Below are 15,962 nucleotides of genomic sequence, written 5' to 3'. Positions count from 1 at the left end.
GGAAAAATTGTTCTTCAGAAGAGTAGGATAAGTGAAACAGCATGCAGTTCTGCAGTTTCCTCCCAATTGCTTAGGCTTCATTAAGCATCATATTTGCAATAGCTGTATGACTGAGTCCTTGTACCTGGTTGCTAACTTATACCTAGGAATTAGTCGGTGGCATCTAAGGTTGTTGTTTTTTTTTAAAAAAAACAGTGTTGGTGAACAATTAATGTCACTCTGATTGATAAATTCTAAGAAATTATTTCCTATTTTACTCAGCAAGTAATGCATAGGAGGAAGACGGTTAGTGAAGTATGTGATCATTTCAACAATTTATATTCTTGGCTTCTTTCTAGCATGGTTGCCACAGGGCCACTTAAATACTGGCTCCTTGCTGCTGCTTTGCTCCTTCCCTTGTGCAGCTGGCGAAACAAACCAAGAAAGTTGGCTTCTTTAGAAGCCATTAACCATAATTCCTGCTACTCATGTAACAGGAAGCTCTAGTTAACTCTGGCCTCCTAGTCTGCTTTGCAGCTTGTGTGAAGAGAAAAGCTGCAGCAAAGGGGCAGGTAGCAGGGCTTTGATTGTGTGAGTGCAGCTTTAATGTACAAGTTTTTCACTTGCTCATGGTGGTCTTTGCATGAATTTACATTTATGGGTGGAATTCAGTGTCACACTCTTCCAGCCTTTCTGCCTTTGCAAGCAACATCACAGCTTTCCAGATGGAAGGATCCTACTCTCCTCCCCTTGCATGCAGTTCTTGGGGTTCTGACCTCCCCCGAGGAACTGGGCAATTAGTATTCATATATCACACTTCTTTTCTTGTGAAGGTGATGTTGCCCTAAGTTTTATATGGTCAGTTTAAAATATGGCTAGAGTTTGGTTAGAAAACAATTTTTGCATCAGCTATCATATTCAGATAATTGTTGCAACTCTCATCAACTTGCAGTATATCATAAGGAAAGGGGGGAATTTTTAATTAGTGACTGAATTATCTATGACAATTAATTTCTTTAGATTTCTACAGGTCACCTTGGAGGGAGGACTCAGTAACTTTTTTTCAGAAGGATTCAATCAATAAAGGCTCCTAAGGAAACTGGCCTTTGGAAAGCCTTTGACCTGTTCTCAGTAGATGCTGCTTCCTTGCTAACTATGATTGTGCTCATATGCTCATCCTATATGCTTAATACACATTACTAACAACTGAGACTTATTTTAGAGACCTTGAATGTCAGGAGTTGGGAATTTAACAAGTGGCTTCTGTAAAACTCCATTGGCAACCAAGACAACAAATTCTAGTGTAGCATCTCCTGTTAATGAGCAAAGTGACATTCTCACCAAACTAGCTAAGTTACAGTCCAGGTTGATCCAAATACAACAGCATGGGCAACAAAATGTTGATGAAACAATTGATAATCAAGCCTTTCGCCCATAAACTGTTTCTCCAAAATGTATGGTTAAAAAGAGGGCTACCAGAGGAACTTTTAAGTGTATAGATGCAGAGCTGCAAACTCAACCCCCCTTGGGATACAATATGGTGAGGGACAATCCTGCCCTAAATCATGTGGACGAATCTTGAACCACTTTCACTAGGTTTCAGGTATCGGATGATTCTGTCTCCCACTTGTTGTTGTTTAGTCGTGTCCGACTCTTCGTGACCCCATGGACCAGAGCACGCCAGGCACTGCAATCCTATAAAACAGCCCACAATGTTTGGTAGCCCCTTCCCAAATTTACAGATGAGGCAGATCAGGGGGTTACAGGGAGAAGAAGAGGTGGGGAAAGGTCAGTTTCATGACCTTGCCCTTCTGCTCGCATAACATTGGATACACTCATATGGGTTTAAAAGCTAGTGACATTAATAACTGGTATTTTGATAACACCTTTTCATCTAGTCCAGATGAAGTAATTGTTGTTCTGATCTGATGTCTGAGGTCTCTGTTGAACTGGATTTGGGGGAATAAACTGAAACTCAGTCCAGAGAAGTTGAATATATTGATGATGGGGAGGTCTGTTGACTCTGTAGTTGATGTCCTTTTCTGGATTAGATAAAACACTTGCTTTTAACAATCAGTTAAATATTTAGGAGTACTCCTAGATCGAGCTCTCTTATTGGATGCATAGCTGATTTGCCATTGTCACCCATGTCTTGCTAATGTTTATTGCAAGCCAACTTTCTTGGTTTGTTTCGCTAGCTGCACAAGGGAAGGAGCAAAGCAGCAGCGAGGAGCCAGTATTTAAGTGGCCCTGTGTCAACCATGCTAGAAAGAAGATTATTGCAATGTACTTGGGGTTGGGGTTGTTGAAAAGTACTCAAAAATTGCATTTTATCCAAAATAACTGCTACCTGCTGTTTTGGGAACATAAGAGAAGTGCTTGAACATCACTTCCAGTTGGTTTCTGTGCTGTTGAGAGTAAATAGAACCTTTGGTGGCAAATATCAGTCAGGAGCAGGGATAACAGTTGGTAGGAAACAGTGATGGGCCGTGATTCAAATGATGACTGCTTTTCATTCAGAAAAAGCAGAATTGTTACCTATTTTAAAAGTGATTAGTTTATGGTTTAGACTACAGACTTTTTGTTCTGTATCCCTGTTGCGTATTCCTCACTCAAGATGCCCAGTCTTGGAGCTTTACTACCGACTTTACTCTCTTTTTGCCTCATCTATATCTGCTTTTTTTCAAACATCATTCTACTGATTACTCATGCTGGAATATGCCATCCTTCATGACTTCTTTCTATTTCTGTACCTATATCTCACAAGAGAATAGTCTCCAACACATTTTCAGGTACCAGTGTGCTGCTTGACATGTTGATTATATGCCTGTCTTTCTTGTCCCCAAAGCTGCCTTTACATGCTGTAATAGTGCCTCCTGAAGGACATGTTGTGGTGTTTTTTTGTTTTTTGCAAAAGTGCCCTCTTGTGGTCACAAGTAGTCTCATTGTCTGCACTGGTGAAAGCCACATTGTTTGAGATTTTTTGCTGCAGCAAAAAACCCCAAAATGTTATAAAATAAATTGAAATCTAAACCAGCCAAGCATCTACATCATGGTTTAAATTATCACAAATGAGCCATGGTGAGTCTTAGAGTCACATTCCTTCTCCCTCTCTAGGCATAAGAGAAAAGAGCAAAAAAATCGTCTTTCAATCAGAATTGATTTCATCTAAAGTTTCCTGTTATGTATGAAAATACAGTTTATTTTAGCTGTACTTAGTCAAACCAAGATATCCGACTATTCTTTGCTGGGTGATATGCCACTACCGCCCCATCCTTAAACTTGTGTTTTCTTGCGTATTTCAGCCTTATTACTAGTCTACAAAAGATTTTACACGCCTGCTTTTTACTCATAAGAGAAGCTGACAAAGGATGGACCAAGTGCTTCATCCCTCCTTTGCCAAATCCTTCTTATGAGTAAAAAACAGGCTAGAAAAACATTTTGAAGGTTAGAAACTCAGTAGGCTAGGAAATGAAACTCACTCCTTCACCAGCCCCATTTTTATGGTTGATAGACAGCACCTGGTTTGATAGTGTCTTGGGCAAGGTTCCCTAGTAGTTTCCCTAGAACATTCCCCTTACTATAAAGACTTATTGGGGTAGATGAATAGAACAAGAAGGGGAGATGGAGCTTGCTCAGGACTTATCATACTAGGATGAATATAGGAGAGATGGAGATAATTATAGTTATTTATACATACATACATGTATGTACCATCTTTTCTCCAAAGAGCTTATGTGGCACTGATATGACACTTTCCCTCCTTTCCATTTTATCCTCCCAACAACCCTCTGAGGTAGGTTAGGCTGAGAAACAGCAGCTGGCCCAAAGTCACCCAGTGGGCTTCATGGTTGAGTGAGGATTTGAACCCTGATCTTCCAGGTCCTAGTCTAGCATTCTGACCACTACTCTACACTGATTCTCATTTCCTAATTATATTTTACATCCTCATTACCAGTCCGTTTTCACAGACTTCTGCTAGATTATTGCTCTCAGATAAATCTTCTTTGACCCTCCTCCTGGCAGTCAAATGTGCACTCTTACTCTGGACTTCACATTGGGTCCACTGCTGACTTTGCTGTTCAGCTTGTGGTGGAGAATCAAAGGCAGGATTTGGATGTGATTGGAGGGGTTGCCAGAGGCCCAGGAGATGTCCATAGTACTTGAAATTTTGGGCTCTCTTATGACTGTGGGGCTCATCCTAGTCCAGGCATAGGCAAACTCGGCCCTCCAGATGTTTTGGGACTACAACTCCCATAATCCCTGACCCCTGGTCCTGTTAGCTAGGGATGATGGGAGATGTAGTCCCAAAACATCTAGAGGGCCGAGTTTGCATATGCCTTTCCTAGTCCCTAGCTGTGCTGCATTTCTCCATGGAGTTCCATGCTTCTTCTTCCAAGAAATTCTCCCCTGGATCTTGCTTAGGCCCTGATGGGTGACCAATAGCATTGGCAAACAGCACAGGGGACTGGTGTTGGCAAGTAGCAAGGGCAGCCATTCTAACTACCTGGTACTCCCTCAGGAGCCCAGCAGTAATTGTGAGGCAGATTCAGCTGGCCCTGATTTCCTTATTCTCAGTTCTTCTGGGCCTTGTCCTTGAGATATAAAAAATAAGGACATGAGTTGCAGCTTTAGTTGTACTCTGTTCTGTAAATAGAAAACTGTATGTGAGACAGCTGCCACTGACTACTTGAGTGTCAGTTCTTCTGATTAAGAATAAGGAAATGTGTGATGGTTGTGTGTCCCAGCTTGCTTCTTTACAGTACTGGATGTGAGGCAGATATATCTACTGCCTCTTCTTTATGCCCAGTGCCTCTGGGCTCTCCCCACAACATGTGTATAGAGGGCAAGGCCCAAACAAATTGAGAATTGAAAGGGAGTAGCAGCTGCGTCACACTAGACTGGCCAAAGAGGATGCTTGCTAAAGGAGCAAATCATGTGTGATAGTTAAAGGATATTTGCATTTTTTATGTTACCACGTTTGGGGTGGTATATATGGAGCATCCCTTAAACTTTCAAGGTCAGAGGGTTAAGAAGAAAACTGCATATCACAACTGTGCCAGACTGGAATGCTTTCAGATATTCTGAGCAGATTAACCAACATAATCCAGATTGTGTGCTACAACAGGAGAGCAGGAATGAGTAAATTATGCCTTGCTGGAGGCTGAGGAATATGTTTCAGTAAAAACACTCCATTCTACAGAGGAAGACAAAACAGTCCTCCGTGGTCACCAGGCCATCTGTCACGCAGGAAACTACATCTGTCCTTCCTCACTATAAATATGGCAATTAGTCTCTGAACCATGAAAACACAATATCAAGCAAGTTTCTCTAGGAAAAAATGATTTCAAATGTAGATTCAAGCAGAACAGTAACTGTTCTCCAAATATTTGTTTCAGAAGAAAAAAAAGCCTTTGAGTACCCCAGTAGACAACTGCTGAGGCACTAGATTAAAATTAACCATGTATATCATTAATACAAAGGATAGTCTTGATTGCAAACTATTATTAAGCCAGTGACTCAGTATATTTTAGGAGAGGAGAGAATGAACCAAAATGTGGGTCACATAAGGGCCCCAATCAAAAGAAGTTACATGTTTGTGCAGATGAGCACTGAGTACTCATTAGTGTATGTTTTCTGTGCAGTGGTTTATGCAGCCACTGAGGCAAGATGGTTTTTAAACTGAGCAATATTTTCCTGCCTTGGCAGTGGGAATTGCTGTGGTGAAATTAAAAAAAAACTTGAGATACATATTGAATTCTTGACTCTAGCTTTATTGTATTTATAATTTAGGACATTGGTTTTGATAGGTGTATGCTCTCAGTCAATTAGAGACTTGCTCTAAGTTTTTGTTTACGGCATATATGCATAGGTACCGTATATTATTGGAGTCAGGTTACCAAATTAAAACACCAATTTGGTGTTTCAATCTTACGACTTATCTTTGCTTATGTCCACTATAAGTAATTAACACATGTACTAAATTAAACTTAAAAAACAGCAACTCCTTGGGTTGGATGCTGAGGTACCATGTGTGATCAGAAAAGTATTTCTACTTGTGCAGGGGGACTCTTGAATTCTGCTGATTCCCTTCCTTCCACTGCAGCATCCCATGTTCTGTCCAGAAGGTCCACTGATTCTTAAATTCAGATAGCTGTGAAACATGGGAGTCTACAACAGGGAAAGGATTGGAAGAGCTCTGCATGTACTTTTCTGGATCCTATCGTATGTGGATACTCAGCATTTTTTTTTTCAATTTAAAAGTCACACATGAAGATTCTATTTTCAACATTTCTGTCCTGCTTTCCTACTTCTAAGGTAGCTCAAAGCTGCTAAGCATAGAGGGTTTAGGGTTGCCCTTTGCAAATGGAAAGGACCAGTAGCCCCCTCCCCCCGACATACTGGCACCACTCCTCACACTTTTCTGGAGTGTCTCCGAACTTTCCGGAGAAGATTTTCAGGAGATACAGAGGACTCTAGGGGGAAAGAGGAATATGCAAGGTGTACCTCCCATTCCTCACTCCAGTTGGAGTGCTGTGTGAATGGAATCTAGCTCATGGGAACTGGGGTCCATTGGACCCACTGATCTATTAAGCAGTGCTTGGTTGTTCATTCATTCTCTTATCTCTGGTGCATTATAATAAAATCAGCAGATAGAACAGATTATTTGGGTATGGGTTTCCATAATTGATTCATGAATGATCAGTTTTAATAAAAGAATGAGCTAGTTGGCCCTCAGCAGGGTTAGTAAAAGTTGAATAGTGGCTCTCTTTGCAGCTGCCTTGGGGAGCAGTCACTGTCCTTCAGTCACTCATTCAACCTTCAATGCTATGGCTGTATTTATAGGAATCTACATTGAGTAATGTTTTGAATGCTAAAACATCTCAGATTTGTCCCTTTCTCTGTCACTAACAGTACCTATCCTCTGCTTAGAATAATTTCACCCCTTTTCTTGTCCCCTTTGTGTTCATTCTTTTGCATTTAGAGTGCAGTACAGCTGCATCAGAATGCAGAGGAGCCTGAATTTTAATTAGGAAGAAGCTTGGAATAGTTGTCAAGTGCCATTACATAGGTTCTGTGATTAGTAAGAGCAAGCAAACTAGGACAGTGGTCTACAGTACAATAGTTTTAAAAATTGCTGCTCTGTGCTATTATAAATACTTCCTTGTAATTGTTTTCAGTGATATGGAAAGGTAAAGGTAAAGGGATCCCTGACCATTAGGTCCAGTCGTGACCGACTCTGGGGTTGCACGCTCATCTCACTCTATAGGCCGAGGGAGCCAGCGTTTGTCCTCAGACAGCTTCCGGGTCATGTGGCCAGCATTACTAAGCTGCTTCTGGTGAACCAGAGCAGCACACGGAAACGCTGTTTACCTTCCCGCCAGAGCGGTCCCTATTTATCTAATTGCACTTTGACATGTTTTCGAACTGCTAGGTTGGTAGGAGCAGGGACCGAGCAACGGGAGCTCACCCCATTGCGGGGATTCGAACCGCCGACCTTCTGATCGGCAAATCCTAGGCTCTGTGGTTTAACCCACAGCTCCACCCGCGTCCCTGTGATATGGAAAATATTTATTGCTAATTCATATAATCATCCTATAAATTATTCTCTACATTGCATATTAGTTAACTTTTCTTTTTAAGGGTAGAGGAGCAGGAAAGAGAAAACATTTCTTGAGAACTATTTACAGAAAATTGTAATATCTTCTGAATTTATGGGGGAAAGGACTGACATATATTTAAGGATTATTACTTTAAATATAGTTTGGAGAAGCAATTCAATGAACAGTAGAGCTTCTCAAATGTCATTGTTGACAAGGGGCCCCTGTGTAAACACACATTGTGGAATTGTGCCAGTATGTGGAAACAGTTACCACTTAGATGAATATACACACTGAGGTATTGGATATCATTATCAATATTAGCACCTTCATTCCATAAACATCAGACTCTTTTAATAATCTGTTATTTATGGAGTCAGTTATGTGAGGTCTTGCAGAGGCACATGGGGATGGGAGTAGAATGGCAGTAGGTGGGCTGAGGTGTTAACAAGGTTAATGGTATCACCATCTCCACCCAGAGTTCCCCCAACCTTGTGTCCACGTTTTCCTGCCCTGTCCCAGTTAATGTAGCACCACTGCTAGGAGGTTATCACTGCAACTCCATTCCCCTCACACACTTCCTGTGGAGGTTTATACTTTGATCAAATGATGTCATTGGTCATCATACTGTTTATTTGGTAACACTTGGAAGTTAGATTTATTAAATGTTTGTAATTATTCATATATTCCCCAGGTTTCTGTTTGAAGTGTTTTTTTTAAAAATAATAATTTTATTTTGCTAACTTTCTGCCTTTTGAAACCTCATTGTTTGGAAAGGAGAGAAAAATCACCCATGCTGAAGCATATGCGTTTTAAACATATTTTAGGTTCCGTTTCTAAATGCCGTTAATTAGAAATAAGTTCAGTTGAAATCAGTGCAATATTGCAGTAGAAAGAGCTTTGTGTGTTGAAACTGTCTGCGTTCATTCTGCTTTATGTGACTATCTTCCCAGACAAGTTCATAGTGGATGGTTAGCTTTACATTGGTTATTTAATTATTGCAGGATAGGGTTCATGTTATTATTGTATAAGCATTATAAGTGCACTGATGAGTATTGACCACTCTTTCTGAGCAGCAGAATCCTACTTGGACCCCAGTACACTGGACCACATATAATTGCGTGTATGTTTCCTTGGATTGCCTTTGTTTGATCAGGGATCTTAACTGGAAGCAAGTGCCATTGATGTTGATGGAACATGTTCTTCATGTAAATGTGCTTAAAATAAGAGCACTAAATGCATGTAAGGTGCATTTAAGTGTGGACATGTGAGCTACATACCCATTTTTATATATCTAACTTGGTTAAAAGCATCAGGTGTGTGTGTTTGAATTTATTGAAACATTGAAAGTAGACCTATAGGTAACTGTAATTAACAGAGTGTTTCTTCTTTCCCTTTCAGAAATATGCACCACTTGATCTGAACATATAAGTTTATTGCAAGCATGAGAATCCAAGAAGAACTGAAAATACCTTTAAAAAATTGGAGATAAATTTTTAGTGTGTAGAAGCACTTTTAAGAATGAACACTACAGCTGGTTGTGTTGGTAACTACAGAAGGATGAGAAGAACACTATGATGGCAAAGAACAAAGAGCCTCGTCCCCCTTCCTATGCTATTAGTGTGATTGGACTTTCGGGGACTGAAAAGGATAAGGGGAACTGTGGAGTTGGGAAATCGTGTTTGTGCAATAGATTTGTGCGTTCAAAAGCAGATGAATATTACCCCGAACATACCTCTGTGCTTAGCACAATTGACTTTGGTGGACGAGTTGTTAATAATGATCACTTTTTGTACTGGGGTGACGTAACACAATGTGGAGAGGATGGAATAGATTGCAAGATTCATGTTATTGAACAGACTGAGTTCATTGATGATCAGACTTTTCTGCCTCATCGGAGTACGAACTTACAACCATATATAAAGCGTGCAGCTGCAACCAAATTGCAGTCAGCAGAAAAACTTATGTATATTTGCACAGATCAGCTTGGATTGGAGCAAGACTTTGAGCAAAAGCAAATGCCTGAAGGGAAGCTAAACATTGATGGATTTTTATTATGCATTGATGTAAGTCAAGGATGCAATAGGAAGTTTGATGACCAACTTAAATTTGTGAATAACCTCTATGTTCAGCTATCAAAATCTAAAAAGCCTATAATAATAGCAGCAACTAAATGTGATGAATGTGTGGAACACTATTTACGAGAGGTTCAGGCATTTGCTTCAAATAAGAAGAACCTTCTGGTAGTAGAAACATCAGCAAGATTCAATGTCAACGTTGAGACGTGTTTTACTGCACTGGTACAAATGATGGATAAAACCCGGGGTAAGCCTAAAATAATTCCCTATCTGGATGCCTATAAAACACAGAGGCAACTTGTTGTGACTTCAACGGATAAATTTGAGAAACTTGTTCAGACTGTGAGAGACTATCATGCCACTTGGAAAACGGTTAGTAATAAACTGAAAAATCACCCAGATTATGAAGAATACATTAATTTAGAGGGAACAAAAAAGGCCAAAAATACATTTTCAAAACACATAGAGCAGCTTAAGCAAGAGCATATAAGAAAAAGAAGAGATGAATACATCAATACATTACCAAGAGCTTTTAACACACTTCTGTCAAATCTTGAAGAGATTGAGCATTTGAGCTGGTCTGAAGCTTTGAAATTAATGGAAAAAAGGCCAGATTTCCAACTATGTTTTGTGGTGCTGGAGAAAACACCCTGGGATGAAACTGATCACATAGATAAAGTGAATGACAGGAGAATTCCATTTGACCTTTTGAGCACGCTAGAAGCGGAAAAAGTCTATCAAAACCACGTGCAGCATCTAATATCAGAAAAAAGGAGAGTTGAAATGAAGGAGAAGTTCAAAAAAACACTTGAAAAAATACAGTTCATTTCTCCTGGGCAACCCTGGGAAGAAGTTATGTGTTTTGTAATGGAGGATGAAGCTTTTAAATATATTACAGAGGCAGATAGTAGAGAAGTATATAGTAGACATCAACGGGAAATTGTTGAAAAAGCCAAAGAGGAATTTCAGGAAATGCTCTTTGAGCATTCAGAACTGTTTTATGACCTGGATTTGAATGCAACACCTAGTTCTGATAAAATGAGTGAAATTCATGCAGTTCTGAGTGAAGAGCCTAGATACAAAGCTTTACAGAAACTTGCACCTGATAGAGAATCTCTTCTATTAAAACACATAGGGTTTGTATATCATCCCACTAAAGAAACCTGTCTCAGTGGCCAAAACTGTATGGACATTAAAGTAGAACAGTTGCTTGCCAGAAGCCTCTTGCAATTGGACCACGGTCGCTTAAATTTATATCATGATAGTGCCAATATTGATAAAGTTAATATTTTCATTTTGGGTAAAGATGGTCTGGCACAAGAGCTGGCAAATGAGATTCGGACTCAATCCACGGATGACGAGTATGCCTTAGATGGAAAGATATATGAACTTGATCTTAGGCCAGTTGATGCAAAGTCACCTTATCTTCTAAGTCACTTATGGACTTCTGCCTTCAAACCACATGGATGCTTCTGTGTGTTTAATTCAATTGAATCACTCGCTTTTATTGGAGAGTCGATCACTAAAATCAGGACCGAAGCATCTCAGATAAGAAGAGACAAATATATGGCCAGTCTTCCATTTACATTAATACTGGCTAATCAAAGAGACAGTGCTAGCAAGCACTTGCCGATTTTGAGACACCAAGGACAGCAATTGGCAAACAAGTTGCAGTGTCCTTTTATAGATGTGCCTGCTGGTACTTACCCACGTAAATTTAATGAGGCTCAAATAAAACAAGCTTTGCGGGGAGTTTTGGAAGCAGTTAAACACAATTTTGATGTTGTAAGTCCCGTTCCTACAATTAAAGACCTTTCGGAAGCTGATTTGAGAATTGTAATGTGTGCCATGTGTGGAGATCCATTCAGTGTAGATCTTATTCTTTCACCCTTTCTTGACTCTCATTCCTGTAGTGCTGCTCAGGCTGGCCAGAATAATTCCCTCATGCTGGATAAAATTATAGGTGAAAAACGGAGGCGAATACAGATAACAATATTATCATATCATTCTTCAATTGGTGTAAGAAAAGATGAACTTGTTCATGGGTATATACTAGTTTACTCTGCTAAACGGAAGGCATCTATGGGAATGCTTCGAGCATTTCTTTCAGAAGTACAAGATACGATTCCTGTCCAATTGGTGGCTGTTACTGATAGTCAGGCAGACTTTTTTGAGATTGAGGCTATCAAAGAATTAATGACGGAAGGTGAACATATAGCTACTGAGATTACAGCTAAATTTACAGCTCTGTATTCTTTATCTCAATATCATCGTCAGACTGAGGTTTTCACATTGTTCTTCAGTGACGTTTTAGAGAAGAAAAACATGATTGAAAATTCTTATATGTCTGATAGTACAAGAGAGGCAACACATACAACTGAGGATGTTTTCCTGCATTCTCCCAGAGGAGGTGCTCTTACGTACAATTACTATCCAGATTCAGAAGATGATACTGAAGCCCCACCTCCTTACAGCCCTATGGGGGATGATGTACAGCTTATCCCAAAAGATCGATTCGATTTGGAAGGTAATGAATACCCTGTTCATAGCACACCACTTAACTGTCACGATCATGAACGCAACCATAAAGTGCCTCCTCCAATAAAGCCAAAACCAGTTGCACTCAAGCCCAATGTGAAAAAACTAGACCCAAACCTGTTAAAAACTATTGAGGCAGGTATTGGCAAGCCAAGAAAAACTAGAACAACTCTGGCACCATCTGATGATCTTGATCAATCTGATAATTATGCAGAACCTATAGACACCATTTTCAAGCACAGAGGTGTTACTGATGATATCTACGCAATTCCAGATGATAGTCAGAATCGCATGATTAAAATTCGAAACTCATTTACTATAAATAATACCCAAGGAGATGAAGAAAATGGATTTCCTGACAGAATGTCAAAGACCCACGGCGAAAGAAGACCTTCAAAATACAAATACAAATCTAAAACACTGTTCATCAAAGCCAAATCTTATTATAGGAGAGCACATTCAGATGCAAGTGATGATGAAGCTTTTACAACATCTAAAACTAAAAGAAAAGGAAGACATCGTGGCAGTGAAGAAGATCCCCTTCTGTCCCCAGTGGAAACATGGAAAGGTGGCATTGATAACCCTGCTATTACATCAGATCAAGAGTTAGATGACAAAAAGATGAAGAAGAAAACTCAGAAAGTAAAAGAAGACAAAAAAGTAAGACATTTTTTAAACTAACTTTTTTATTTTAACGATGCATTAAGTTCTTTTTGGAGTTGTGCAAGTTGGCCTTATCAAATGTTGATTGCATTGTCTGGCTGGGAAAAGGCCCCAAGGAAAATTGGATGGAGGGATCTTGCATCAAAGGGACACAAGAGTCCTCAGTCTGATTTGGGGTGATTTTCCTTCTCTTCCTTGGATGATTCAGGGTGCTTTGTTTGGTAGGTCCCCTTGATGCCTGAAGAAGCTTTTCAGAGGTATAAAGGGGAGTGGGGAGTAGGGATAGATTGTTTCAGCTCATGCAGTTTTGGTTACAACCCAATGCCTTTGTTTCATATCGCAGAATCTTTCTAGGAATGTCAGCTATATTTCTGGTTAGATTTGACAAATTTATATAGAAGGCTATTCAGACTGGCATATTTTAGTGACTAGGATAATGTTACTCCTATTGGTGAATGCACTGCTGTTGTCGGGCTCAGGTTTTTGATTTGTTTTTTAATTAGAAAGCAGCATGTATTCAGTGCACAGCAGGTTTAGCATAGTCAGTGCTTTATTACTGGCCATTGTAAAGATAATAAATATGTAGCGTTTCAGATGTCAGTGAGGTCAACATTTGAAATAACTGTTTTGTGAACTTTGTATGTTGAATGTGGAAAGGGTGGGAGGAGAAACTGTTCCCTTCAAATTGTAATACAGTTATTTGTGAATTATCAGCTATTCCTTTATGGTCTTGTGTTGTGTTAGATCAGATCTAGTCCAGTGTTGTGTTGTCCTGGCAGTGGCCAGCTGTGAGTCTTATACATAACCAGGATACAGTGTTGTTATATAGATGTATATTGTCATTGGGCATATTAGGTTGTTGTGCAATCTTTGGGCAATCAACTTGTGAAACTCTTGTGATCGCACTTTTTGGAAAGAGTGTTGTATGCAAAAGAGTACTGTGCAGGGAGGAACCCCTGCATCAAAACCTGCCTATAACACTATTTAGCTGTCTCTTCAGATAATTATTTGACACAGGCAGTTGAAGAACTTTACTGAATAAAAGTGTGCATTGCAGATAAAACGTTTTGCCAGCTTTCTACATGTTTTAGTAGCTTGTATGGTTAGTTTTGAAAAGATATTGGCCCCGAAGGACTTTCGTGGGGATTAGTTCTGGTTTTTCTAATATTTCCTGTGCACGGAGAAGCAGTTTAAAAAAGATTAAATATTGTTTAGAGTAATAATTCTAAAAGTATATATAGTGCAGGCAAACTGTCAGATTTTAGAATTGCTTTATAGAATTGCTCTGTCTTGGTACTGATTATATCCTTATATAAAAGAAGTTCTTTGGGCAAAGTTTTCTGGACAGCATTGATAGAGTAGGAGATACTAGAAGGATATCTGTATAAAATACTGAAATCAACCTTTACAGCTGTTACACTACTTGCAGAAATTGCTTCAGCTCAAGCAGTGGAAAAAGCAGCCACTGGTTATTGGTTGCCTAAGAAATGGAGTCAACCTGGTGTATTACTACTTCCTTGTAAACTTTCACATTTTACAAAGTTTCTGTAACCCATAGCCAGAGCTTTCCAAACTGTGTTTCACGACATGTTAGTGTGTCGGCTGCAGTGTGTAGTGTGTCACGCAAATGCTCCCCACGCTCCTCCCAGGGCTGGAAAGGGAGAGGGCAATTGGTTTGCAAATGATTTACTGAGGAGGTTATTTGAGTAAAAATTAGGATGAAATCCTGGCATGTCATTAATACCTATCCTGACTTCTGCCTTGTACAGTAGTTTAAGAAATTGTTCATGCAAATCTTTGCACGAACATCAGAATTGACACACAGCCTAGCAAAATGCAAAAAAGGTCAAATATGAGTTTAGTTTAGTGGTAGCTGCTGCGATGCCATTCTGAGCCATGTGAGATAATCTCCCAGCAGCTACCAATAGGCTCCTCAACATCTTCTATGAGCCTCAGATCTTTCCACATGAGTACAACAAAATGGTTCTCCTTCAGTTCCTGTACCAAACAGTAATGTTGAATGATGCCCTTTCTTACAACATTAACAAAATGAGTAGGTGTGATCATTTCAAAGAGTGAAGCTTTTAAAATAATAATCACAAAAATGGGAAAATGTTTGTGCAGATATTTCTAAAAGAAAGCCAATGTGAGCTGGTGAATAGTATGTTGGCCTAAATGCAAGACATCATTTATTAACCTCAGATCTGTGCAATGGATATAGTGTTGGCTTGCTTTACAGTATTATTATAGAGAACGCAGGAAATTTTGTAAATAGTTTTTTGCTCTAAAATAGCTATCATTGTGGTTAACTATAAACAGCTTAATATTGTCTTGTCATTTTGTTAATTTGTTTGAGGACACTTAATTTTGTACAGTGTGGGAAAGAAAAAAGGTGGAACCATCATTAATCTTCACCAGTTTAAAGTATTTCCCATCTGAATGGAGCTATCACACCTCATAGAAACATACTATTTAGTGTTTTGCATTGTAGGTCTTGAGAAATAGGAGCTTGGATCCAAAGGCACACAAGTGAAATTCTGCTTGCACAAGGGGAGATTCCCCACTGTTGCTTGTTTGTGTCCTGAAAGGCCATGCCAGAGCATGCCACAGAAGGAAAGATATGTCATAAACATTTTAAGAAGTGGCCTGTTGGGCTTCAGTTGGAAATGGAAACTGGCAAAAAATGGATTGCGCCTTGATGCTTAAGCCACAGTTGTATAAACCCTTAAGTTTAAATATGGTATTCCAAAGCATATAGTGCTATGTATTGTGGATATTCAGTTGAGCAGTTAGGCACAGCACAGGAAGCAACTGTGTAATTGAGATTGCTTTTACTAGGCAAACATGCACATGCACATGCTATACACACATTATTTGTAGTTGCTACAAGATGTCTTCACTCTTTGAGCCCAGAGATGGTTCCAGTTTACAAAGTCCTTAGTGAAACAAAGTCTATGTAGCAAGTGCAAAGTCCAGTTGCTAACAGAATCCTGCAAGTGCCAGAGTTCTCCAAGTCCAGAAGTCTTGGAAGTTGTCCAGTTTCCCTCAAGCGAGCTCTTCACAAAGTGTTCCACATTTTCACAGGATTGTTCCTATAGTCATT

At 39.6% G+C, this 15,962-nt stretch overlaps 1 protein-coding gene across 2 annotated transcripts in view; it reads left to right on the top strand.

Moving 5' to 3' along the window:
- Positions 1–15,962, top strand: part of ARHGAP5 (Rho GTPase activating protein 5) — a 39,861-nt gene that overhangs the window by 9,062 nt on the left and 14,837 nt on the right. For both annotated transcript variants that reach the window (XM_079954367.1, XM_079954366.1), the window contains exon 2: positions 8,982–12,856. In XM_079954367.1, coding sequence (XP_079810493.1) covers positions 9,155–12,856 — 3,702 coding nt within the window. In that variant the 5' untranslated portion in view covers positions 8,982–9,154. The remainder of the gene's footprint in view (positions 1–8,981; positions 12,857–15,962) is intronic.

This window comes from Podarcis cretensis (genome assembly GCF_951804945.1).
Source record: "Podarcis cretensis genome assembly, chromosome: 1".
Lineage (NCBI taxonomy): Eukaryota > Metazoa > Chordata > Lepidosauria > Squamata > Lacertidae > Podarcis > Podarcis cretensis.
The sequence above is the reverse complement of the archived record's forward strand: the minus strand, read 5'-3'. Positions and strand labels throughout refer to the sequence as shown.